Raw genomic sequence first — 27,437 nt, forward strand, 5'->3', positions numbered from 1 at the left:
TTAATATATTTCACTTTAATGTTTGAGTTAACATCCAGACGGTGTCTTCAGTGCAGCTAGAAACAGAACAGACATTACATACCAGTGCAGTTTTAAAGTGTGATTAGGGGCAGAGTCAACATCTCAAATAGCACCCTATTCAGTGCACTACTTTTGACCCAGGGCCAATTGGGCTCTGAGGGCCCTTGTCAAATGCTGTGCACTATCTAGGGAATAGCATGCCCTATGGGACGTAGCCATACAGTAGACAAATGTCTTTACAGTATTGCTATATTCAGTTGCCTGACTGCCTGCCAGCCAGCCTCCATCCAATGTAGACAGGTTCCCTGGACCCAGTCCTCAACTCTGGGGGAAAAAGGCCTGGGAGGACTGGGGGAAAAAGGCCTGGGAGGACTGGGGAAAAAAGGCCTGGGAGGACTGGGGGAAAAAGGCCTGGGAGGACTGGGGGAAAAAGGCCTGGGAGGACTGGGGGAAAAAGGCCTGGGAGGACTGGGGGAAAAAGGCCTGGGAGGACTGGGGGAAAAAGGCCTGGGAGGACTGAGGAAAGGGCGTGGCATCTGTACTGAGCTCTCCATCTTTCAGTCTCTGTACTGAGAGCATCTCACATTAAGTTAAGCTTCACATCACACAGTCCTTTTGCTTATAAAAATGTATTGTTATTTAACATAGTCTGTTCAGTTCCTGAGTTCCTTTTTTGACTTCCCATCTGAAGTCTGGTCGTTTTTTTTATACACATTTAAAAACTAAAAAAAAAAGAAGAAGTTTGCCTACGTTTGTTCAAACCTTATAGCGGAGAGTCATGACCTCAACATGAATCCCATTCACTGAGGAAAACGCAAAAAAAAAAACTAAGAGTAATTTGTGATTGAGACCTAGTGAGTGTGTCAGTCTGATGGACCTGTGGGGTTTTAGCAGGCTAACTGCAGCACCCGTCTGAATCTTCATCTCACCCGGGGAACTATGCCATCTGTCTCTCCTCTGACACAGCAGCCTGGTAGGTAGAAGGTCTGTCCATCCATCTCGTTCATTCATTCTTTCCATTCTCTCTGATAAAGCCATGCGTTTCTCCCCTCTCAGGTTTTCCTCATCATCCGACGTGTTTGCCAGGCGTGGAATTTATTGTAGGTCATCTGCAACATGTCCTCGAGGTGACCAGTAAGCTATAGGAGAGATTTAAAACATCATATTCTGAGATGAAGAAAATAATGTCCTGGAGCTCTCAAGGGTCACACAGACCGTACACAAGGTTCTCTTTGAAAAGGTCAGTCTATAGTATTATCTAGAATATTTACCACACACACACTTCTATCCAAAGCGACTTAGTTATGCATGCATACAGTTTCATAAAGGTGGCCCCAGGGGGAAATAGAACACACAATCCTGACTTTGCACGCACCATGCTCCACCAACTGGACCAGGCAGTACCAACTGACCCAGACAGGACCTCTACCAACTCTGACACTATTAGCTACCCGATATAAATAATGATTCTCTAGGGGGGGGTGGCACTATTAGCTACCGGATATAAATAATGAGTCTCTAGGGGGGCCACTATTAGCTACCTGATATAAATAATGATTCTCTAGGGGAGGGCACTATTAGCTACCTGAGGGGGGGGTGGCACTATTAGCTACCGGATATAAATAATGAGTCTCTAGGGGGGGGGGGGGGCACTATTAGCTACCTGATATAAATAATGAGTCTCTAGGGGGGCACTATTAGCTACCTGATATAAATAATGAGTCTCTAGGGGGGGGGGGGGGCACTATTAGCTACCTGATATAAATAATGAGTCTCAAGGTTGGGCCACTATTACCTACCTGATATAAATAATGAGTCTCTAGGGGGGGCACTATTAGCTACCTGATATAAATAATGAGTCTCTAGGGGGGGCCACTATTAGGGGGGGGGGGGGGCACTATTAGCTACCTGATATAAATAATGAGTCTCTAGGTTGGGCCACTATTACCTACCTGATATAAATAATGAGTCTCTAGGTTGGGCCACTATTACCTACCTGATATAAATAATGAGTCTCTAGGTTGGGCCACTATTACCTACCTGATATAAATAATGAGTCTCTAGGGGGGCACTATTACCTACCTGATATAAATAATGAGTCTCTAGGGGGGGCACTATTAGCTACCTGATATAAATAATGAGTCTCAAGGTTGGGCCACTATTACCTACCTGATATAAATAATGAGTCTCTAGGGCCACTATTAGCTACCTGATATAAATAATGGGGGGGGCACTATTAGCTACCTGATATAAATAATGAGTCTCTAGGGGGGGGGGGGGGCACTATTAGCTACCTGATATAAATAATGAGTCTCTAGGTTGGGCCACTATTACCTACCTGATATAAATAATGAGTCTCTAGGTTGGGCCACTATTACCTACCTGATATAAATAATGAGTCTCTAGGTTGGGCCACTATTAGCTACCTGATATAAATAATGAGTCTCTAGGGGGGCCACTATTACCTACCTGATATAAATAATGAGTCTCTAGGGGGGGCACTATTACCTACCTGATATAAATAATGAGTCTCTAGGGGGGGGGGGCACTATTAGCTACCTGATATAAATAATGAGTCTCTAGGGGGGCACTATTAGCTACCTGATATAAATAATGAGTCTCTAGGGGGGGGGGGCACTATTAGCTACCTGATATAAATAATGAGTCTCTAGGGGGGGGCACTATTAGCTACCTGATATAAATAATGAGTCTCTAGGGGGGCCACTATTAGCTACCTGATATAAATAATGAGTCTCTAGGGGGGGGGCACTATTAGCTACCGGATATAAATAATGAGTCTCTAGGGGGGCCACTATTAGCTACCTGATATAAATAATGAGTCTCTAGGGGGGGGGGCACTATTAGCTACCTGATATAAATAATGAGTCTCTATGGGGGGGGCACTATTAGCTACCTGATATAAATAATGAGTCTCTAGGGGGGCACTATTAGCTACCTGATATAAATAATGAGTCTCTAGGGGGGGGGCACTATTAGCTACCTGATATAAATAATGAGTCTCTAGGGGGCACTATTAGCTACCTGATATAAATAATGAGTCTCTAGGGGGGCACTATTAGCTACCTGATATAAATAATGAGTCTCTAGGGGGGCACTATTAGCTACCTGATAAATAATGAGGGGGGCCACTATTAGCTACCTGATATAAATAATGAGTCTCTAGGGGGCCACTATTAGCTACCTGATATAAATAATGAGTCTCTAGGGGGGCCACTATTAGCTACCTGATATAAATAATGAGTCTCTAGGGGGGCACTATTAGCTACCTGATATAAATAATGAGTCTCTAGGGGGGGGCCACTATTAGCTACCTGATATAAATAATGAGTCTCTAGGGGGCCACTATTAGCTACCTGATATAAATAATGAGTCTCTGGGGGGGCACTATTAGCTACCTGATATAAATAATGAGTCTCTAGGGGGGGGCACTATTAGCTACCTGATATAAATAATGAGTCTCTAGGGGGGGGGCCACTATTAGCTACCTGATATAAATAATGAGTCTCTAGGGGGGGGGGGGGGGGCACTATTAGCTACCTGATATAAATAATGAGTCTCTAGGGGGGGGGCACTATTAGCTGCCTGATATAAATAATGAGTCTCTAGGGGGGGCCACTATTAGCTACCTGATATAAATAATGAGTCTCTAGGGGGGCCACTATTAGCTACCTGATATAAATAATGAGTCTCTGGGGGGGCACTATTAGCTACCTGATATAAATAATGAGTCTCTAGGGGGGGCACTATTAGCTACCTGATATAAATAATGAGTCTCTAGGGGGGGGCACTATTAGCTACCTGATATAAATAATGAGTCTCTAGGGGGGGGCACTATTAGCTACCTGATATAAATAATGAGTCTCTAGGGGGGCACTATTAGCTGCCTGATATAAATAATGAGTCTCTAGGGGGGCACTATTAGCTACCTGATATAAATAATGAGTCTCTAGGGGGGGGGCACTATTAGCTACCTGATAAATAATGAGTCTCTAGGGGGGCACTATTAGCTACCTGATAAATAATGAGTCTCTAGGGGGGGCACTATTAGCTACCTGATATAAATAATGAGTCTCTAGGGGGGGGGCACTATTAGCTACCTGATATAAATAATGAGTCTCTGGGGGGGCCACTATTAGCTACCTGATATAAATAATGAGTCTCTAGGGGGGCACTATTAGCTACCTGATATAAATAATGAGTCTCTGGGGGGGCACTATTAGCTACCTGATATAAATAATGAGTCTCTAGGGGGCCACTATTAGCTACCTGATATAAATAATGAGTCTCTAGGGGGGGCACTATTAGCTACCTGATATAAATAATGAGTCTCTAGGGGGGGCACTATTAGCTACCTGATATAAATAATGAGTCTCTAGGGGGGGCACTATTAGCTACCTGATATAAATAATGAGTCTCTAGGGGGGGGCACTATTAGCTACCTGATATAAATAATGAGTCTCTAGGGGGGCCACTATTAGCTACCTGATAAATAATGAGTCTCTAGGGGGGGGCACTATTAGCTACCTGATAAATAATGAGTCTCTAGGGGGGCCACTATTAGCTACCTGATAAATAATGAGTCTCTAGGGGGGCCACTATTAGCTACCTGATAAATAATGAGTCTCTAGGGGGGCCACTATTAGCTACCTGATAAATAATGAGTCTCTAGGGGGGGGGGGGCACTATTAGCTACCTGATAAATAATGAGTCTCTAGGGGGGGGGGGCACTATTAGCTACCTGATATAAATAATGAGTCTCTAGGGGGGGGCTACCTGATAAATAATGGGGGGGGCACTATTAGCTGCCTGATATAAATAATGAGTCTCTAGGGGGAGGGGGCCACTATTAGCTGCCTGATAAATAATGAGTCTCTAGGGGGGCACTATTAGCTGCCTGATAAATAATGAGTCTCTAGGGGGGGGCACTATTAGCTACCTGATAAATAATGAGTCTCTAGGGGGGCACTATTAGCTGCCTGATAAATAATGAGTCTCTAGGGGGGCCACTATTAGCTACCTGATAAATAATGAGTCTCTAGGGGGGCACTATTAGCTACCTGATAAATAATGAGTCTCTAGGGGGGCACTATTAGCTACCTGATAAATAATGAGTCTCTAGGGGGCCACTATTAGCTACCTGATATAAATAATGAGTCTCTAGGGGGGGGCACTATTAGCTGCCTGATATAAATAATGAGTCTCTAGGGGGGCACTATTAGCTACCTGATATAAATAATGAGTCTCTAGCTGCCTGATATAAATAATGAGTCTCTAGGGGGGGGGGGCACTATTAGCTACCTGATAAATAATGAGTCTCTAGGGGGGCACTATTAGCTACCTGATAAATAATGAGTCTCTAGGGGGGGGGGCACTATTAGCTACCTGATAAATAATGAGTCTCTAGGGGGCCACTATTAGCTACCTGATATAAATAATGAGTCTCTAGGGGGGCACTATTAGCTACCTGATATAAATAATGAGTCTCTGGGGGGGGGGGGCACTATTAGCTACCTGATATAAATAATGAGTCTCTAGGGGGGCACTATTAGCTACCTGATATAAATAATGAGTCTCTAGGGGGGCACTATTAGCTACCTGATATAAATAATGAGTCTCTAATGAGGGGGGGGGCCACTATTAGCTACCTGATATAAATAATGAGTCTCTAGGGGGGGCACTATTAGCTACCTGATATAAATAATGAGTCTCTGGGGGGGGCACTATTAGCTACCTGATATAAATAATGAGTCTCTAGGGGGCCACTATTAGCTACCTGATATAAATAATGAGTCTCTAGGGGGGCACTATTAGCTACCTGATATAAATAATGAGTCTCTAGGGGGGGGGGGCACTATTAGCTACCTGATATAAATAATGAGTCTCTAGGGGGGCACTATTAGCTACCTGATATAAATAATGAGTCTCTAGGGGGGCACTATTAGCTACCTGATATAAATAATGAGTCTCTAGGGGGGCCACTATTAGCTACCTGATAAATAATGAGTCTCTAGGGGGGCCACTATTAGCTACCTGATAAATAATGAGTCTCTAGGGGGCCACTATTAGCTACCTGATAAATAATGAGTCTCTAGGGGGCCACTATTAGCTACCTGATAAATAATGAGTCTCTAGGGGGGCCACTATTAGCTACCTGATAAATAATGAGTCTCTAGGGGGGGCACTATTAGCTACCTGATAAATAATGAGTCTCTAGGGGGGGGGGGGGGGGGGGCACTATTAGCTACCTGATATAAATAATGAGTCTCTAGGGGGGGGGGGGCACTATTAGCTGCCTGATATAAATAATGAGTCTCTAGGGGGAGGGGGGCCACTATTAGCTGCCTGATAAATAATGAGTCTCTAGGGGGGGGGGGCACTATTAGCTACCTGATAAATAATGAGTCTCTAGGTTGGGCCACTATTACCTACCTGATATAAATAATGAGTCTCTAGGTTGGGCCACTATTAGCTACCTGATATAAATAATGAGTCTCTAGGGGGGGGGCCACTATTACCTACCTGATATAAATAATGAGTCTCTAGGGGGGCACTATTACCTACCTGATATAAATAATGAGTCTCTAGGGGGGCACTATTAGCTACCTGATATAAATAATGAGTCTCTAGGGGGGCACTATTAGCTACCTGATATAAATAATGAGTCTCTAGGGGGGGGGGGCACTATTAGCTACCTGATATAAATAATGAGTCTCTAGGGGGGCACTATTAGCTACCTGATATAAATAATGAGTCTCTAGGGGGGGGGGGGGGGCTTACGTTAGTACTCAGGTATTGACGCTGGACTTTCTCCTGGAAGGGGCGGAGCTTAGTCATCTGGAATCTCTCCAGGTTGGCCCGCATCTTTACCACCTGACACGCACACGCACACGAGAAAAGACATGTAAGAGTCAACGGCGACAGAGTCAAAATGTTTTTTTTCTTTTCTTCTGCAAAATAACCTTCACTTGTTGCTATAGAGATGATAGAAAAGGTAGTAAGACTGCAACTCCTTTCAAATTCATATAGACCCCATGGATGCAACGACAGACAACACGTGATGTGCATCTTTCTCTTTCAAGATGATACGATACGCATCTAGACACACGGGCTCCGATTCAGGAACGATACGTAAAAATAAAAATAAAATGTTTTAAACAATTTGGTGCAATTCGGTTTGATTAGAGAACGAATTGATTGTGACACGATTCGATGCGCTAACATGTGTTGCATAAACACATACATTTTCCATTCTACATTAAAATCTGCTGCTGTTGGATCCAAACGAACCTGGCTGTGTGTGTGTGTGTGTGTGGGGGCTGGTTCTGTCTGAGCAGACTGTGTGTGTGTGTGGGGGGGCTGGTTCTGTCTGAGCAGACTGTTTGTGTGTGTGTGGCGGCTGGTTCTGTCTGAGCAGACTGTTTGTGTGACTGTAAATTATGTATGTACTATGTAGGCACCTGAGCTGAGCCATAATGTAGACTAGGCATCTACCACCCCACTACCAGATTAGAGCCATAATGTAGACTAGGCATCTACCACCCCACTACCAGATTAGAGCCATAATGTAGACTAGGCATCTACCACCACTATCAGATTAGAGCCATAATGTAGACTAGACATCTACCACCCCACTACCAGATTAGAGCCATAATGTAGACTAGACATCTACCACTGTCAGATTAAGGGGGGGGACAATGTAGCCTGTTTTTGTCCCCCCCCCACTTTGGTTCTGAAATCACCATCACCCACTAATTAACTTGTCAAGTTTACACGCTGGTAGATGTATCAATATTTATAGTTTATAAATGATAAAATGATTATACATACACTCAAGGGCCAGTTTATTAGGTACACCACCCCGTACACAAAAAAAATGGTTTGCTCCTACAGTGAGTCACGTGGCCGTGGTGTACTATATAAAGCAGGCAGACGGGCATCCAGGTACTGTTTGATTGAATGTTGGAACCAGTGACCTAAGTGATTGAGCGCCGTATGATCCCCAGTTCCCGTATCTCAGAAACGGACCTCCTGGGCTTTTCACGCACGACAGCGTCTAGGGTTTACTGAGAACGGTGAGACAAAACAAAAAAACATCCAGTCAGCGGCAGTCGTGTGGGTGAAAAACATCCAGTCAGCGGCAGTCGTGTGGGTGAAAAACATCCAGTCAGCGGCAGTCGTGTGGGTGAAAAACATCCAGTCAGCGGCAGTCGTGTGGGTGAAAAACATCCAGTCAGCGGCAGTCGTGTGGGTGAAAAACATCCAGTCAGCGGCAGTCGTGTGGGTGAAAAACATCCAGTCAGCGGCAGTCGTGTGGGTGAAAAACATCCAGTCAGCGGCAGTCGTGTGGGTGAAAAACATCCAGTCAGCGGCAGTCGTGTGGGTGAAAAACATCCAGTCAGCGGCCAGTCGTGTGGGTGAAAAACATCCAGTCAGCGGCAGTCGTGTGGGTGAAAAACATCCAGTCAGCGGCAGTCGTGTGGGTGAAAAACATCCAGTCAGCGGCAGTCGAGTCACGTGTGGGTGAAAAACATCCAGTCAGCGGCAGTCGTGTGGGTGAAAAACATCCAGTCAGCGGCAGTCGTGTGGGTGAAAAACATCCAGTCAGCGGCAGTCGTGTGGGTGAAAAACATCCAGTCAGCGGCAGTCGTGTGGGTGAAAAACATCCAGTCAGCGGCAGTCGTGTGGGTGAAAAACATCCAGTCAGCGGCAGTCGTGTGGGTGAAAAACATCCAGTCAGCGGCAGTCGTGTGGGTGAAAAACATCCAGTCAGCGGCAGTCGTGTGGGTGAAAAACATCCAGTCAGCGGCAGTCGTGTGGGTGAAAAACATCCAGTCAGCGGCAGTCGTGTGGGTGAAAAACATCCAGTCAGCGGCAGTCGTGTGGGTGAAAAACATCCAGTCAGCGGCAGTCGTGTGGGTGAAAAACATCCAGTCAGCGGCAGTCGTGTGGGTGAAAAACAGCTCGTTGATGAGAGGTGGAAGGAGAATGGCAGGAATCATGGAAGCTAACAGGCGGGCCCACAAACAGGCAAATTAAGGTGCAGCACAACAGTAGTGTCTCAGAACACACAACCCGACGGTCCTCGTCACGGATTGGCTATTGCAGCAGATGACATCACCGGGTTCCAGTCCTATCAGCTAAAAGCAAGAAGAAGTGGCTCCAGTGGGCAACGACATCACCAACACCACAACAAATGACGAGTGGAACAACATAGCCTGGTCCGACAAACACCACTTCCTGTTGCATCATGCTGATGGCAGAGTCAGGATTTGCAGAGGCAGCCGGAGACCAAGGCCACATCCTGCCCGGTGTCAACAGTACAGGCTGGTGGTGTAATGGTGTGGGGAATGATTTCCTGGAACACGTTAGGTCCCTAGATAACAATTGATTAACGGTTCCACGCCCCCAAGAATTCAGGCTGTTCTGGAGGCTAAAGGGGGGGGGGGGGGTCCAACACAGTACTAGATGGGTGTACCTAATAAACTGACCACTGAGTTTATAACCCATCTCAAAACAGAATGGATTTCACCGTTTGTAAGTTCGCTGATCTTCACTCCTCTCGGTCATACAGCGTGCCTCGCAAAGTGATCGCCGTCCTCGTTTTGTAAATGATCAACTTCACCATGTACATCTAAAAAATGACCATATACACCGATTGTTTAAAGCAACAAAAAAAAATACCAAAGCGATTGCTGATGGTAAACCTGAATAAACTAAACTAAAAATCTATTGTAAGCCCCGTTCAGCAGGTAACCTATAGCCAGATGAGTTGTCTCTCCGGTAGCTTAGCTACTACTTTTACTTAAGTAAAACATGCTTTCTTTTTTTCGGCCATTTTGAATACTGAAGGTGTAGTGGAGATGTGTAAGATCAGGCTGTCTACCTGGCATTGGTAAGCACGCGATGCTGGGCACCGTGCACAGTTTAGATCAGGCTGTCTACCTGGCATTGGTAAGCACGCGATGCTGGGCACCGTGCAGTTTAGATCAGGCGGTCTACCTGGCATTGGTAAGCACGCGATGCTGGGCACCGTGCAGTTAAATCAGGCTGCCGATATTGCCTTGGGTAGATCGGCTTACAAAATGACTTGTAGATCAATGACAACACACTTAACTGCTTAGTTCCACACCGATGGAGAGGGGACTCACCAGCAGTTGGCACAAAAGATTAAACATTTTCGGAAGATACAAAAAATTCAATATTAATAATAATATGAACAAAACATTAGTGAAATCAGCAAGTCCTAATGTTTGAATCGATTTTCTGACCAATGCATGCTACATTTGGATCGGTTTGGGGTCCGCTGTACTGCCGACCCACGCGATTCTAGACCGACCCACGCGATTCTAGACCGACCCACGCGATTCTAGACCGACCCACGCGATTCTAGACCGACCCACGCGATTCTAGACCGACCCACGCGATTCTAGACCGACCCACGCGATTCTAGACCGAGGGTTGCAGTAGATGGGACGGTCAGTGGATTTGAGAGCAGTTACATTCCTCCACCGTTTATCAAAACAGTGGTGGGGGTGGGCAGGTCTGTTATCGTTTGAACTGCAGATCGCCCTCTTCAAGCAGTAGTCACCTTCTCTTCCAGGAAAAGTGTGTTGACAGGAAAACAGGACCAGAAGTGTCTCAGCAGCTCCCCAGCAGCCGTGTACAGATGCTTCAGCTCCCCCTGAACGTCATTGGGGACCATCTCTGTAAACCGAGGAAACAGAAGCGATAACATCCGTGTCGGTGACTGGCCGGGGCCGACAGGACTATTCATCAGAGGTAGATAAACTTGAACGAAAGGGGTTCATCAGTAAACTCACGGTTAATGGCTTGCTGTGCTAATGCCTGCATGAGAACACCCCCTGGAGAGAGGGCGGCGATGGCACAACTGGCTGTACTGCTGGACATCACCTGTAAAAGGGAGGATTACGACCGTTAAAAAGACCTTTGGAACAAATATTTTAAAAAACACAGATTTCAACAGCAAACAGTATCTTTCAACCTCTCCTGTCTAGAACCTAACAAAAACCCAGAGCCTCTGACGCAATAACGCATGTTCTTTTTCTTCAGTTCTGGGTTTCCCCGAGATTAGCGGAGAAACAGAGGGGTGTCTAACCTGAGTAAGGCAGGGTTTGTAGCTGGCTATTTCCTGCTTTATACAGTTGACAGAGTTGACGATGTCTTGACTGGTGGTGTACTGTTGGGGCAGGAGAGGCACGGGACCATGAGAGTACCTGCAAGAACAGACAGGTACATTTACAACATTACCATTAGTTATCAAAAAGAAATGAGGACCAAGGCACTCTTCATATAATTAATTAAAAATTGTATGGCGGCATGTTCAAGAGAAACAGAGTTAAAAACAATATTGTGCTCATCCCTCACAGCAGTCAAGCCATGCATTCCATCAAGACTTGCTCACAATCTGATTGCAGCCACAACCAGATCAATAAATAATCACACTTGTATGCTATTGCCTAGCAATCAACATGTAAAATTGTTCAAACACCACTTTTAGGCTACAAGTGGCAGCCCCAGCAAGTGGCAGCCCCAGCAAGTGGCAGCCCCAGCAAGTGGCAGCCCCAGCAAGTGGCAGCCCCAGCAAGTGGCAGCCCCAGCAAGTGGCAGCCCCAGCAAGTGGCAGCCCCAGCAAGTGGCAGCCCCAGCAAGTGGCAGCCCCAGCAAGTGGCAGCCCCAGCAAGTGGCAGCCCCAGTAAGTGGCAGCCCCAGCAAGTGGCAGCCCCAGCAAGTGGCAGCCCCAGCAAGTGGCAGCCCCAGCAAGTGGCAGCCCCAGCAAGTGGCAGCCCCAGCAAGTGGCAGCCCCAGCAAGTGGCAGCCCCAGCAAGTGGCAGCCCCAGTCAGTGGCAGCCCCAGTCAGTGGCAGCCCCAGTCAGTGGCAGCCCCAGTCAGTGGCAGCCCCAGTCAGTGGCAGCCCCAGTCAGTGGCAGCCCCAGTCAGTGGCAGCCCCAGTCAGTGGCAGCCCCAGTCAGTGGCAGCCCCAGTCAGTGGCAGCCCCAGTCAGTGGCAGCCCCAGTAAGTGGCAGCCCCAGTAAGTGGCAGCCCCAGTAAGTGGCAGCCCCAGTAAGTGGCAGCCCCAGTAAGTGGCAGCCCCAGTAATCCCCTTTATGGTAGAGACCATGTGAACGAGAGGCTTTTAGAATCATGACCCCAGGTTTGAGTTAATCGTTCACCGGCATGCTCTCCAGCCATTACTAACTCAAATAAACGAAATGAGATTGTTTTTTGGACTGAACGACGAGGTCGTTGGTTAGTGGTTAGAGCGTTGGGCCAGTAACCGAAAGGCTGCTGGATCGAATCCCCGAGCTGACAAGGTAAGAATCTGTGGTTCTGCCCCTGAACAAGGCAGTTTAACCCACTGTTCCTAGGCAGTCATTGAAAATAACAATTTGTTCTTAACCGACTTGCCAAGTTAAATAAAGGTTTAGAAAAAGAATCTAATAATCTGTAAAAAAAGAGCCATTCTTCCCATCACTAAAGTATATGTGAGAGAATTGGGGTCAATTATAATCAATTATAATTGGGGTCAATTATTATTTTATTTAACTTGGCAAGTCAGTTAATTAAGAACAAATTCTTATTTACAATGACTGCCTACACCGGTCGAACCCGGACGACGCTGGGCCAATTGTGCGCCGCCCTACGGGACTCCCAATCACGGCCGGTTGTGATACATCCTGGATTTGAACCAGGATGTCTTTAGTGACGCTCTAGCACTGAGACACAGTAACTTAGACCGCTGCGCCACTCAGGAGCCCAATTTGAATATAAGGCAGTCAGTTCAGGAAGTGATTTAAAAAAATATTTCTTTCAATTACTGAACTGGGAATTTAAATTTACTTCCTGAATTCACAGACTTCAATTCGACTGGACACAGACGACAACTTAGATACATTCATTTAAAAAGAGCCAGGGCCAGAGAGCCGAGCCAGAGAGCCCGAGCCAGAGAGCCCGAGCCAGAGAGCCGAGCCAGAGAGCCGAGCCAGAGAGCCCGAGCCAGAGAGCCGAGCCAGAGAGCCGAGCCAGAGAGCGCACTAGTTCCAAAGTACGGTGTCCATGAACAACCACAGAGAGAAAGCAGAGCACCCACTCAGTGATAGCCAGAGAGCCGAGCCAGAGAGCCGAACCAGAGAGCCGAGCCAGAGAGCCGAGCCAGAGAGCCGAGCCAGAGAGCCGAGCCAGAGCCGAGCCAGAGAGCCAGAGAGCCGAGCCAGAGAGCCGAGCCAGAGAGCCGAGCCAGAGAGCGCACTAGTTCCAAAGTACGGTGTCCATGAACAACCACAGAGAGAAAGCAGAGCACCCACTCAGTGATATCGAACCCACCTGTCAGACTTCTTGAGGTTCAGAGCCACTGTCTTCTTCCCATTCTCCCTATGAAGGTCCTCGTACTCTATGACATCTTGTATTTTCACCTGAAACACACCACAGCTTTAATAACAAAAAGTGCCAACTCATCTTGGAAAGATAGCACATTGTTTGGCTTTCTGTACCATCATAAAGGGTAAGAGCCTATAGCCACAGCATGGCAGAGTGATGAATGTGTTTACTGTGAGTCAATGCTCATAATGTACACTGAACAACAATAAACAGAACATGTAATATGTTGGTCCCATGTTTCACAGCTAGAACATACAGTATATACTGAACAATATAAAAAGCAACAGGTAAAGTGTTGGTCCCATGTTTCACAGCTAGAACATACAGTATATACTGAACAATATAAAACGCAACATGTAAAGTGTTGGCCCCATGTTTCATGAGCTGAAATAAGATCCCAGAAATTTGCCATATGCACAAAAAGGCTTATTTCTCTGAAATGTTGCACAAATTTGTTTACATCCCTGTTTGAGAACATTTCTCATTTGTCAAGATAATCCATCCACCTGACAGGTGTGGCATATCAAGACGCTGATTAAACAGCATGATCATTACACAGGTGCAACTTGTGCTGGGGACAATAAAAGGCCACTAAGTTGTCACACAACGCCACAGCTGTCTCAAGTTGAGGGAGCGGGCAATTGGCATGATGACTGCAGGAATGTCCACCAGAGCTGTTGCCAGAGAATTTAATGTTAATTTCTCTACCATAAGCCACCTCCAATGTATTTTTAAAAAATTTAAATTTGGCAGTACGTCTAACCAGGGGGGGGGGCAGTTTTTTTATATCAATATTGTGAACAGAGTGCCCCCATGGTGGCAGTGGAGTTATGGTATAGGCCGGCATAAATTATCGACAAAAAAAACATAATTGCATTTTATTGATTCCAATTTGAATGCACAGAGATACCGTGACGAGACCCTGAGGCCCATTGTCGAAGGAGATATGATGCACTGCATGAGGCAACGGTGGTTCTGATCCACGCCCCTACTTAAAAATAAATAAGGTATCTGTATTCCCAGTCAAGTGAAATCAATAGATTAGGGCCTAATGAATTTATTTCAATTAACCGATTTCCTTCTATAAATTGTAACTCAGTAAAATCTTTGAAAAATTGTTGCATGTTGCATTTATATTTTTGTTCGGTATATTTATAAAAGCTCAGCGCTTTTAACAAGCCTTTATCTTGTATGATTTGCCTTCACAGTAAGAGAGATAATCATCATACCTTCTTAATGGGTGGTTGGAAGAAGTCCGAATCCCTAGAGTTTCCATCTGTACTGCTAGTCTCACAGGCCTGACCGTTAGGAGCATCCCTATGAAGACAGACCGCTAGGTTAGCACACGGGTCTGCAGTGAAAACAACAGAGAAGATCTCTTTTGAGAATGTACTTAATCGTCAACTCACGCTTTCTTTCCGGAGCCTGCTGCCAGCACCATGGTACTGTGGTGGTTGAACCTCTTGATTATGGCAGAGTTACTGTTCTCCTTCACGGTCTTGTTAGTATTGGACGTAGAAGGTGCTGAAGAGTTAGACCCATAACCCTGGAGAGAGGACATACTGATTAGTGACGCATCAAGTTAGACCCATAACCCTGGAGAGAGGACATCATACTGATTAGTGACGCATCGAGTTAGACCCATAACCCCGGAGAGAGGACAGTGATTAGTGACGCGTCGAGTTAGACCCATAACCCCGGAGAGAGGACAGTGATTAGTGACGCATCGAGTTAGACCCATAACCCCAGAGAGAGGACATACTGATTAGTGACACGTCGAGTTAGACCCATAACCCCAGAGAGAGGACATACTGATTAGTGACACGTCGAGTTAGACCCATAACCCCAGAGAGAGGACATACTGATTAGTGACACGTCGAGTTAGACCCATAACCCTGGAGAGAGGACAGTGATTAGTGACACGTCGAGTTAGACCCATAACCCCGGAGAGAGGACAGTGATTAGTGACGCATCGAGTTAGACCCATAACCCTGGAGAGAGGACATACTGATTAGTGACACGTCGAGTTAGACCCATAACCCCGGAGAGAGGACAGTGATTAGTGACGCATCGAGTTAGACCCATAACCCCGGAGAGAGGACATACTGATTAGTGACGCATCGAGTTAGACCCATAACCCCGGAGAGAGGACATACTGATTAATATAATGAACCATTAGCAGAAGATTTTATCCAAAGCCACCTGGTCACATGTGCATACATTTTACATATGTTAGCCTCAGCGGGAATCAAACCCACAACCCTTGCTCTACCAACAGAGCCACAGAGGACCAACTGTTTCCCACCTTATGGGTAAGGATTTATTTTTATTCTTTTTCCCTTTTTTGGGGTTTCCAATTGGGTAGTTACAGTCTTGTCTGTACGGGAGTTGCAGCGATGAGACTCGGGAGAGGTGAAGGTCGAGAGCCGCGCGTCCTCTGAAACACAACCCAACCACACCGCTTCTTGACAACACACGCTTATCCTGGAACCCAGTCGCCCCAATGTGTCTGAAGAAACAACGTACACCTGCCGACCGCGTCAGCGTGCATTTCGCCCGGCCCGCCACAGGATTTGCTAGAACGTGATGGGAAAAGGACATCCCTGCCGGCTAAACCCTCCCCTAACACGGACGACGCCCCATGGGTCTCCCGGTCACGACAGAGCCTGGACTCGAACCATGATCTCTAGTGGCACAGCTAGCACTGCGATGCAGTGCCTAGGACCAGTGCACCTCTCGGGATGACCAAAGGTTAAGAATTGGAGGGTGAACTGGCAGGCAGCATTAGAAGGTGAATGAATTCTCACAACCTCCCCGACGTTCAACAAAATACCACCTGGATTCTGTGGTGTCCCAAGATTATAAACGGGGATGTGAAAACAGCATCAAATAGTGAAACAGTGAGGTACTATCTGTGGTCTGTTACTTGTCTAACAGAACACAGAGGGTGTCCTTTAATGGAAGCCTCTCCTGCTAAATCCAGGTAGAGTCAGGCATTCCACAGGGCAGCTGTCTAGGCCCCAAACTTTAAAAAAAAATTTTTTTTTAAATCCCTTATGACCAGCGTGCCACTGGCACTGAGTAAAGCCCGTGTGTCTAAGTATGCCGGTGACGCAACACTATACACGTCAGCTACTACAGCAACTTAATTGACTGTAGCAATTACCAAAGAGCTGCAGTCAATTCCAGAATGGGTGGCAAGAAAAAGGCTAGTCCCAAATATTTCAAAAAGTAAAAGCTTTGTATTTGGGACAAATCGTTAACGAAACCTCAACTAAAACTTGTAATAAATAAAATGTTGAAATTGAGCAAGTTGAGGCGGCTAATCTGCTTGGAGAAACCCTGGATTGTAAATTGTAGGGATGTATTCATTTGCAAAAACCGTTGCAAAATAAAAAAATTAAAGAGTTTCTTTTAGACGAATTCAGGTAGATCCTTTTTGGTTCCTAATGGTGTAAAGTGACCAATAACGTAACATCACCTCATCTAACGACTTATCCTCCAGTGACAGCAGGTCCACCATTGGGTTCTTCACTCCTTGGAACACCATGGACTTCAGGCCTGCAGAATATGGAAAAGCACAGAAATTAAAACCGACGCTAATCATTGCAGCATCATTATATTGGTATCGCTCTCTTGCAGTATGCTTTAGGTGTAGATGGTAGAGGCTTTACACACACAACTAATATAATAAAAGGAGCTGGACATTTTTTTTTTTTTTACCCAATCCAGGAAGTGAGTAGACATTCCATTATCTCTATGAACAAAAAAAAATAAGCTAACTTTCTAAACCAGAGATAAACTATAAACCCATTGACTGCTGTCCTCCGAGTGAGAAGTGATTGTACCCTTCTCGTCCTGCTTCGCACACTCTGAGAAGATGTCTTGCAGGCCCGTGTTGATGCGGTCTCGGTGGAAGTAGTGGGACTGGAAGAACCGCGTCCAGAACTCCTTCTCTGTCATGTCATGAGGAACGTTCTCACCATACTTCTGTTTCACTGGAAGGAAACGTTAAGTGAGTCAATGACAGGACAATATAGGACACTAGTGTGATGCAAAAAAACAAACAATTTTGACCACTGAACCAGGGTCTGTAGTGACACCTCTAGCACTGAGATACAGAGATACAAAAAAGCAGTTTGAATACATAATACATCCTTATGTTATGTACATCACTGATCTGGTTGGATACCGTCCCTTATCCAATCATTTACTGATCAGGGATAACCAAGGAAGTGAAGAAGGCTGCATTCGAAAGGGTACATACACGGAGGGCACAACACATTAGCAACACCTGCTTGTTCTATGACAGACTGACCAGGTGAAAGCTACGACCCCCTTATTGATGTCACTTGTTAAATCCACTTCAAATCAGTGTAGATGAAGGGGAAGAGACTGATTAATGAAGGATTTTTAACACTTGAGACAATTGAGAGAGTGACACACACACACATTCAGGAGGTGAATGGGCAAGACAAAATATTCAAGTGCCTTTGAACAGGTGCACCGGTTTGAGTGAGTCAAGAACTGCAACGCTGCTGGGTTTTCGCTCAACAGTTTCCCATGTGTACCAAGAATGGTCAACAACCCAAAGGACACGCAGCCAACGTGAACACAACTATGGGAAGCATTGGCGTCAACATGGGCCAGCATCCCTGTGGAACACCTTGTGGCGTCAACATGGGCCAGCATCCCTGTGGAACACCTTGTGGCGTCAACATGGGCCAGCATCCCTGTGGAACACCTTGTGGCGTCAACATGGGCCAGCATCCCTGTGGAACACCTTGTGGCGTCAACATGGGCCAGCATCCCTGTGGAACACCTTGTGGCGTCAACATGGGCCAGCATCCCTGTGGAACACCTTGTAGAGTCAACATGGGCCAGCATCCCTGTGGAACACCTTGTGGCGTCAACATGGGCCAGCATCCCTGTGGAACACCTTGTAGCGTCAACATGGACCAGCATCCCTGTGGAACACCTTGTAGCGTCAACATGGACCAGCATCCCTGTGGAACACCTTGTAGCGTCAACATGGGCCAGCATCCCTGTGGAACACCTTGTAGCGTCAACATGGGCCAGCATCCCTGTGGAACACCTTGTAGCGTCAACATGGGCCAGCATCCCTGTGGAACACCTTGTAGCGTCAACATGGGCCAGCATCCCTGTGGAACACCTTGTAGCGTCAACATGGGCCAGCATCCCTGTGGAACACCTTGTAGAGTCAACATGGGCCAGCATCCCTGTGGAACACCTTGTAGCGTCAACATGGGCCAGCATCCCTGTGGAACACCTTGTAGCGTCAACATGGGCCAGCATCCCTGTGGAACACCTTGTAGCGTCAACATGGGCCAGCATCCCTGTGGAACACCTTGTAGCGTCAACATGGGCCAGCATCCCTGTGGAACACCTTGTAGCGTCAACATGGGCCAGCATCCCTGTGGAACACCTTGTAGCGTCAACATGGGCCAGCATCCCTGTGGAACACCTTGTAGCGTCAACATGGGCCAGCATCCCTGTGGAACACCTTGTAGCGTCAACATGGGCCAGCATCCCTGTGGAACACCTTGTAGCGTCAACATGGGCCAGCATCCCTGTGGAACACCTTGTGGCGTCAACATGGGCCAGCATCCCTGTGGAACACCTTGTAGCGTCAACATGGGCCAGCATCCCTGTGGAACACCTTGTAGAGTCAACATGGGCCAGCATCCCTGTGGAACACCTTGTAGCGTCAACATGGGCCAGCATCCCTGTGGAACACCTTGTAGCGTCAACATGGGCCAGCATCCCTGTGGAACACCTTGTAGCGTCAACATGGGCCAGCATCCCTGTGGAACACCTTGTAGCGTCAACATGGACCAGCATCCCTGTGGAACACCTTGTAGCGTCAACATGGGCCAGCATCCCTGTGGAACACCTTGTAGCGTCAACATGGGCCAGCATCCCTGTGGAACACCTTGTAGCGTCAACATGGGCCAGCATCCCTGTGGAACACCTTGTAGCGTCAACATGGACCAGCATCCCTGTGGAACACCTTGTAGCGTCAACATGGGCCAGCATCCCTGTGGAACACCTTGTAGAGTCAACATGGGCCAGCATCCCTGTGGAACACCTTGTAGCGTCAACATGGACCAGCATCCCTGTGGAACACCTTGTAGCGTCAACATGGGCCAGCATCCCTGTGGAACACCTTGTAGCGTCAACATGGGCCAGCATCCCTGTGGAACACCTTGTAGCGTCAACATGGGCCAGCATCCCTGTGGAACACCTTGTAGCGTCAACATGGGCCAGCATCCCTGTGGAACACCTTGTAGCGTCAACATGGGCCAGCATCCATGTGGAACACCTTGTAGCGTCAACATGGGCCAGCATCCCTGTGGAACACCTTGTAGCGTCAACATGGGCCAGCATCCCTGTGGAACACCTTGTAGCGTCAACATGGGCCAGCATCCCTGTGGAACACCTTGTAGCGTCAACATGGGCCAGCATCCCTGTGGAACACCTTGTAGCGTCAACATGGACCAGCATCCCTGTGGAACACCTTGTAGCGTCAACATGGGCCAGCATCCCTGTGGAACACCTTGTAGCGTCAACATGGGCCAGCATCCCTGTGGAACACCTTGTAGCGTCAACATGGGCCAGCATCCCTGTGGAACACCTTGTAGCGTCAACATGGGCCAGCATCCCTGTGGAACACCTTGTAGCGTCAACATGGGCCAGCATCCCTGTGGAACACCTTGTAGCGTCAACATGGGCCAGCATCCATGTGGAACACCTTGTAGAGTCAACATGGGCCAGCATCCCTGTGGAACACCTTGTAGAGTCAACATGGGCCAGCATCCCTGTGGAACACCTTGTAGCGTCAACATGGACCAGCATCCCTGTGGAACACCTTGTAGCGTCAACATGGACCAGCATCCCTGTGGAACACCTTGTAGCGTCAACATGGGCCAGCATCCCTGTGGAACACTTGACACCTTGTAAAGTCCATGCCCGGACTAATTGTGGGTGTTATGAGTGTAAAATGGGGCGCAACTCAATATTAGGAATATCCTGATGTTTTGTACACTCAGTGTATATAATATAAATATATGCGTATGTAATATAATTATATGCGTATGTAATATAAATATATGCGTATATAATATAAATATATGCGTATATAATATAAATATATGCGTATATAATATAAATATATGCGTATATAATATAAATATATAATATGCCATTTAGCAGACGCTTTTTCTTCTTCTACCCCAATTTCGCGGTATCCAATTGTTGGTAGCTACCATCTTGTCTCATCGCTACAACTCCCGTACGGGCTCGGGAGAGACGAAGGTCGAAAGCCATGCACCCTCCGAAACACAACACAAACAAGCCGCACTGCTTCTTTAACACAGCGCGCCTCCAACCCGGAAGCCAGCCGCACCAATGTGTCGGAGGAAACACCGTGCACCTGGCAACCTTGGTTCGTGCGCACTGCGCCCGGCCCGCCACTAGAGTCACTGGTGCGAGATGAGACAAGGATATCCCTTCCGGCCAAACCCTCCCTGACCCGGACGACCAATTGTGCGTTGGCCCACGGACCTCCCAGTCGCGGCCGGCTGAGACAGAGCCTGGGCGCGAACCCAGTCTCTTGTGGCACAGCTAGCACTGTGATGCCACCTGCGCCACCTGGGAGGCTGTAGCAGACACTTTTATCCAAAGCAACTTAGTCAGGCATGCATACATTTATTGGAACAGTATTCTAACAGGGCCCAAAGTTCCATCATTACGGGTCGACCACCAAGTAGGTAAAGTGACAACATCGTTTTCAACTCTTCCCATTGGTTTCCATGACCAAGAATCCGAGGTGTCTTACCTGCAGGGTACGTTCTGAAGATTGACTCGATAATGTCAGATGTAAGGTTGTATCTAAGGCCGTTACAGCCATCTGTCTGGGGCCGGATGTCCGCCTGAAATAACACAAAGGGCTTTATCCATCCACAATCCCCGTTTGGGGTGGTATCAGCATGGGCAAGACAAGATACAGGAAACTGGGACATTTTGACCATGGGAAACATTGGTTTTATCCAAAATGGCACCCCATTCCCTTTATAGTGCACTACTATGGGTTAAAACCATTGGGGGGGGGGGGGTGTGTGCCATTTGGGACACAGCCCATCATTAAATCACTGCGCTCACCAAGAAGGCTGCCGAGATGCCAACTTCCTGCTTGTTGTTGGAGAGGGAGTGGTCCACGTTGTTTATGCTCAGCCGATTGGCCCAGAACTCCTCAGCGCTGATCACCTGACACACCACCAGATCCTTGTACAGCTGGAACAGCACCGGATCTTCCTGTAACATTCTAGAGAGAGGAGAAAACAATACATCACAAACAGCCTTTCGGTTGGTTATTCACACACACACACACACACACACACACACACACACACACACACACTTAAAGGTTTGTCATTTAGCAGACGCTCTTATCCAAAACATTTTTTTTTTTTTTACATTAGAGCATGTGTCTTCAGATCGCCAAGTGAGACAACAACATACACCACTCGTAGTGGGTGGGGCGGCCTGGGTCTGATTTAACACACTCTTTAAAGAGGTAGGGTTTTAGAGAGCTGGGCAGGCAATAAGATATTCTAGTCAGAAATCATGATCACAACGTTCTAAGAGTAAATATTAGCTGCCATTTTATTTTGCAATCTAGTTAAGGATAAGTGGTAAGTGGCGCTGGAATCTTTCCGTGATGTTGAAAACTATGGAGATCGAGGGTGTATTCATTAAAATCGCACAACATTGCAAAAATGTTTTGCAACGAACAGAAGTATTTCTAAAAATGGACAAATTCAGGTAACTCCCTACCTGTTTGGTACCGTTTGCTTTCTGGTGAATACTTCACAGTGACCGAGAAAGTTAAGGGGATCCGTGTAATTTGTCCCTCACCTGTTCTTCTCCTCCAGTTCCTTGTTAGCCCTCTTCTTGAATTTGGGCAGCAGCTGTTGGAGGAGGTCCTTGGCTGCATCACGGTCTTTCAGGGCAGTGCTCTCGTTGGAGAAGTGGAGGTTGGTGCTCTCCCCCGTGTGTAGGACCAACTGTAGCTGAATCTTGGCCTTGCCGTCTGGGCTGATTTTCTGACCTGCACAGGGTTGGGAGAAAGGGGAAAAAAGTCTTAGGTCTTACTACTAAACAGCTAAACAAATCAATGCAACCATTCATAACAAGGAACCTCTCGTTACCCCCTTTTCACAGTACTGTGCTTGAAAATGTTGTCTTTCCAGCAGCATGGCTGGCCATGCTTTCCACCTGGCTACCCCGATCACCTGCACTGTACCCTCCACAGCAACTCGCCCAAGCCTCCCCATTTATCCTACAGACCTATATCTATCCTACCCTGCCTTTCTAAGGTCTTTGAAAGCCAAGTTAAACAGATTACCGACCATTTCGAATCCCACCGTACCTTCTCTGCTATGCAATCTGGGTTCAGAGCTGGTCATGGGTGCTCAAGGTCCTAAACGATATCGTAACCGACATCGATAAGAGACATTACTGTGCCGCTGTATTCATCCACCTGGCAAAGGCTTTCGACTCTGTCAATCACCACATTCTTATCGGCAGACTCAACAGACTTGGTTTCTCAAATGATTGCCTCGCCTGGTTCACCAACTACTTCTTTGATAGAGTTCAGTGTGTCAAATCGGAAGGCCTGTTGTCTGGACCTCTGGCAGTCTCTATGGGGGTGCCACAGGGTTCAATTCTCAGGCCGACTCTCTTCTCTGTATACATCAATGATGTTGCTCTTGCTGCGGGTGATTAGTGGATTTGGATAGAAAACACTGAAGTTTCTAAAACTGTTTGAATGATGTCTGAGTATGGCAGGCAAAAACCTGAGAAAAAAATCCAACCAGGAAGTGGGAAATCTGAGGTTTGTAGTTTTTCAACTGTTGCCCTATCGAATACAGTGTCTATGGGGTCATCTTGCACTTCCTAAGGCTTCCACTAGATGTCAAGTCTTTAGAACGTTGTTTCAGGCTTCTACTGTGAAGTGGGGCTGAATGAGGGGGGAAGGAGTCAGAGGTCTGGCAGCAGCCACGAGCTCAGTCTCGCACGCTCACGTGATAGTTAGCTTGCGTTCCATTGCATTTCTGAAGACAAAGGAATTCTCCAGTTGGAACATTATTGAAGATTAATGTTAAAAACATCCTGGTTGATTCTGTACATCGTTTGACATGTTTCTACGGACTGTAACGGAATTTTTGGACGTTGTCTGCTCCTAGTGAACGCGCTTCGTAAGTTTGGATTTGTTTACCAAACGCGCTAACAAAAGAAGCTATTTGGACATAAATGGACATTATCAAACAAAACAAACATTTATTGTGGAACTGGGATTCCTGGGAGTGCATTCAGAGGAAGATCAGCAAAGGTAGGTGAATATTTATAATGCTATTTCTGACTTCTATTGAAGCCAACATGACGGATATCTGTTTGGCTTGATTTGTCGTCTGAGCGCCGTACTCAGATTATTGCATGGTTTGCTTTTTCCGTAAAGTGTTTTTGAAATCTGACACAGCGGTTGCATTAAGGAGAAGTGTATCTATAAATCCGGGCATAATAGTTGTATCTTTTAGCAATGTTTATGAGTATTCCTGTAAATTGATGTGACTCTCTGCAAAATCACCAGGTGTTTTGGAACTACTGAATATAATGCGCCAATGTAAACTCAGATTTTTGTATATAAATATGAACTTTATCGAACAAAACATACATGTAGTGTGTAACATGAAATCCTATGAGTGTCATCTGATGAAGATCAAAGGTTAGTGATTCATTTGATCTATATTTCTGCTTTTTGTGACTTTTCTCTTTGGCTGGAAAAATGGCTGTGTTTTTCTGTGACTTGGCTCTGACCTAAACATAATCGTTTGTTTGCTTTCGTTGTAAAGCCTTTTTGAAATCGGACAATGTGGCTGGATTTACAACAAGTGTATCTTTAAAATGGTGTAAAATACATGCATGTTTGCGGAATTTTAAATATGGGATTTCTGTTTTGAATTTGGCGCCCTGCAGTTTCACTTGCTTTGACAGGTGGGACGCTACTGTCCCACGTACCCTAGAGAGGTTAAGCATCTTCAATCCAAAATTAAATCTAGAATGGGCTTCCTATTTTGCAACAAAGCCTCCTTCACTCATGCTGCCAAATATACCCTCGTAAAATTGACCATCCGACCGATCCTCGACTTCGGGCGATGTCATCTACAAAATAGCCTCCAACGCTCTACTTAACTAATTCGATGCAGTCTATCACAGTGTCATCCGTTTTGTCACCAAAGCCCCATATAATGCCTATCACTGCGACCTGTACATTCTTGTTGGCTGGGCCTCTGTTCATACTCGTCGCCAAGCCCACTGGCTCCAGGTAATCTACAAGTCTTTGCTAGGTAAAGCCCAGCCTTATCTCAGCTCACAGGTCACCATAGCAGCACCCACCCGTAGCAAACGCTCCAGCAGGTATATCTCACTGGTCACCCCCAAAGCCAATTCCTCCTTTGGCCACCTTTCATTCCAGTTCTCCGCTGGAATGACTGGAACAAACTGCAAAAATCACTGAAGCTGGAGACTCATATCTCCCTCGCTAGCTTTAAGCACCAGCTGTCAGAGCAGCTCAGATCACTGCACCTGTACATAGCCCATCTGTAAACAGCCCATCTACCTCATCCACATACTGTATTTAGTTATTTATCTTTCTCGCTCATTTGCACCCCAGTATCTCTACCTGCACATTCATCTTCTGCAGATCTACCATTCCAGTGTTTAATTGGTATATTGTATTTACTTCGCCACCATGGCCTATTTATTGCCTTAACTCCGTTATCCTACCTCATTTGCCCTCACTGCATATAGACTTTTCCACTGTATGTTTGTTTATTCCATGTTTAACTCTGTTGTTGTTTGTGTCGAACTGCTTTGCTTTATCTTGGCCAGGTCGCAGTTGTAAATGATAAATAAATAAATAAATTATTATATTTTTTAAATCAGAACCCATGATGGGTGTGTAGCCAGCAGATAGACTTTCACAACACTGAGCCAAGCCAAAGTGTTGTGTGAGCTGTTCTGCCGGTAGCCTGGTACTCAGCACTTACAGCGTATGTCAGCATACAGGTGGCTGACGGTGAAACGGTCTTTCCCCTCTGGTCCCCAGGCTATCCTCTCTGCCATCAGGTAGAGGGTCCCGTCCTGCTTCCTCTGTCGGACCCTCTTCACCACCAGCAGCACCTCCTCCGACAACGCTGCCATGGCTGCGAGGGAGAGAAGAGGGGTAGAATATGCATATTAGTGGTAAGGTAAAGAGCTATATATTCACCGAACACAAATATAAGGGTTAGGGTTATATTCGTGAGCTGAAATAAAAGACCCCAGAGATGTATGTAATGTAAACGCGCCAGCCCAGGATCTCCACACCTGGCTTCTTCACCTGCGAGATTGTCTGACCAGCCATCTGGACAGTTTATTAAACTATGGGTTTGCACAATATCTGCAAACTGTCTCAGTTTGATGAGCACGCAGATCCTCACCAGGGTCTGAACACCAGTTTCAACTGTACAGTCAATTTGATTGATACTTAAACCATTGGCTCAAATCTAGGTCGTGCCTTTTTCGATTGAGAAAATTAACAACTATGGAAGAAAAAAATAATAATTTACTTCTCTCATTGACGTCACAAAACCCGGCCTGGTCTGTTTTGCAAGAGTTCCCGGTTCTCACTATGTTGCGGCTCTGCTATAATAAAGAAAGTCTGCGCTTAGACTATATAGTGTCCAGTGGGTTAAAACACGCGTTGGTGACGAAATGTCACTTCCTTTTGTCTTGATATTTTATAACAAATATCATAATTAAAATGTTCTGAATCGTTCAGTGGAGTCTTTCTCTCAGATATCATTAGCATTTTATCCAAAAAGTCGGATTTCGTAACCGAAGTAACGTTACATCCGTGACTGTTGACCTCGACGCAGGTTTCTTATGCAGGTTGCTCGTAAAAAAAAAAACTCTCATTTTCCATGTTGTGGTTGTCGTCTTCATAGTTGTTTCTGCGAGTCGCAAACACCCAAATTAGCATGACAGGAGCTGAATTAAATATAAAATGCTTGGTAAAGTTACACGTTCAGTGCTCCGTTTACATCTCAGAGACAAGATTGTTTTTGTGAGTAATCTTCGGAAAAATAACAGAATATTTCGAATTCGTATGAAAACCGTATACTAAAATATATAAATACTACCTGTTTATTTGTTTACCATATATATATATATATATATATATAGTCGTATGTCCTGCGGATCCGATTAGACAGAGGATTAGTTCAACGGGAAAGTGAGCCTGCCAGGTAGTCTGTATTTAAAAACTGACGCGATGCAATTTTCCAGATTTATTTTACCACATTTCCCCCTCTGGCCTCCATTGATGTAGTCACCCTAATTCTAGTCATCCTACAAAAAAAAGGTACAAACTCAAAACTTGTTGAACAGATGATAGAGACTATGTTTGCATCATTGGTTTTCTTAAAAGTTATCATCTACACAATTAAAATATTTGACCCATTGATCAAAAGATGCGTTTTTAAAAAAATTGGACACTCTGCACCAATGTTTCAAATGCACCCAATGAACAACCAGCTGTTATGCTTAGCATATGCATATTTTAGCACACCAAAACCGGACAGAGAGTCGACTGCTGAGCTTGCTAATGCTAACGAGCTAGGTAGCCGCGGAGACAAGACTTGTCAAAGAAAAGTCCATGTGACGTTCGCTAAATCAATCATAATTACCTCAAACTCCAACGCTGTTGCAGGTGATATATTGGTTTCGTGTTGTGCCGATGTGAAGCATACAATTTATTTAAGGGTAATTGTTATTTAAACGCGATATTTATGATAAAACTGTGCCCACTTGTACTTCGTGCTCCTCCATCGACACGGCTGCCAAGTTGTGCAACATTTAAATTCCTCCGGTGAAAC

General features: G+C 46.1%; 1 protein-coding gene across 1 annotated transcript; it reads right to left on the reverse strand.

Moving 5' to 3' along the window:
- Positions 1 to 27,437, reverse strand: gtf2h1 (general transcription factor IIH, polypeptide 1). Its single transcript, XM_046352201.1, has 15 exons — positions 27,249 to 27,437; positions 25,569 to 25,724; positions 22,375 to 22,567; positions 21,619 to 21,781; positions 21,296 to 21,389; positions 17,286 to 17,435; positions 16,919 to 16,998; positions 14,847 to 14,983; positions 14,667 to 14,754; positions 13,384 to 13,472; positions 11,159 to 11,276; positions 10,863 to 10,953; positions 10,631 to 10,746; positions 6,820 to 6,912; positions 1 to 1,160 (listed from the first exon to the last, which is right to left on the reverse strand). Exons 2-15 carry the CDS (start codon positions 25,720 to 25,722, stop codon positions 1,074 to 1,076), a joined length of 1,653 nt encoding a protein of 550 aa, XP_046208157.1. The 5' UTR covers positions 25,723 to 25,724; positions 27,249 to 27,437; the 3' UTR covers positions 1 to 1,073.

The sequence above is a fragment of the Oncorhynchus gorbuscha genome, linkage group LG06 (assembly GCF_021184085.1).
Source record: "Oncorhynchus gorbuscha isolate QuinsamMale2020 ecotype Even-year linkage group LG06, OgorEven_v1.0, whole genome shotgun sequence".
Taxonomy (NCBI): domain Eukaryota; kingdom Metazoa; phylum Chordata; class Actinopteri; order Salmoniformes; family Salmonidae; genus Oncorhynchus; species Oncorhynchus gorbuscha.

Excerpts from the sequence above, each read along its gene's own strand:
- gtf2h1 (XM_046352201.1), bottom strand. The coding sequence starts at position 25,722 with ATGGCAGCGTTGTCGGAGGAGGTGCTGCTGGTGGTGAAGAGGGTCCGA. Across the intron at positions 14,755-14,846 it reads GCAGGCTCCGGAAAGAAAGC|GGATGCTCCTAACGGTCAGG; the intron begins GTGAGTTGACGA and ends CTGTCTTCATAG. Across the intron at positions 6,913-10,630 it reads CACTTTTCCTGGAAGAGAAG|GTGGTAAAGATGCGGGCCAA; the intron begins GTGACTACTGCT and ends TGTGCGTGTCAG.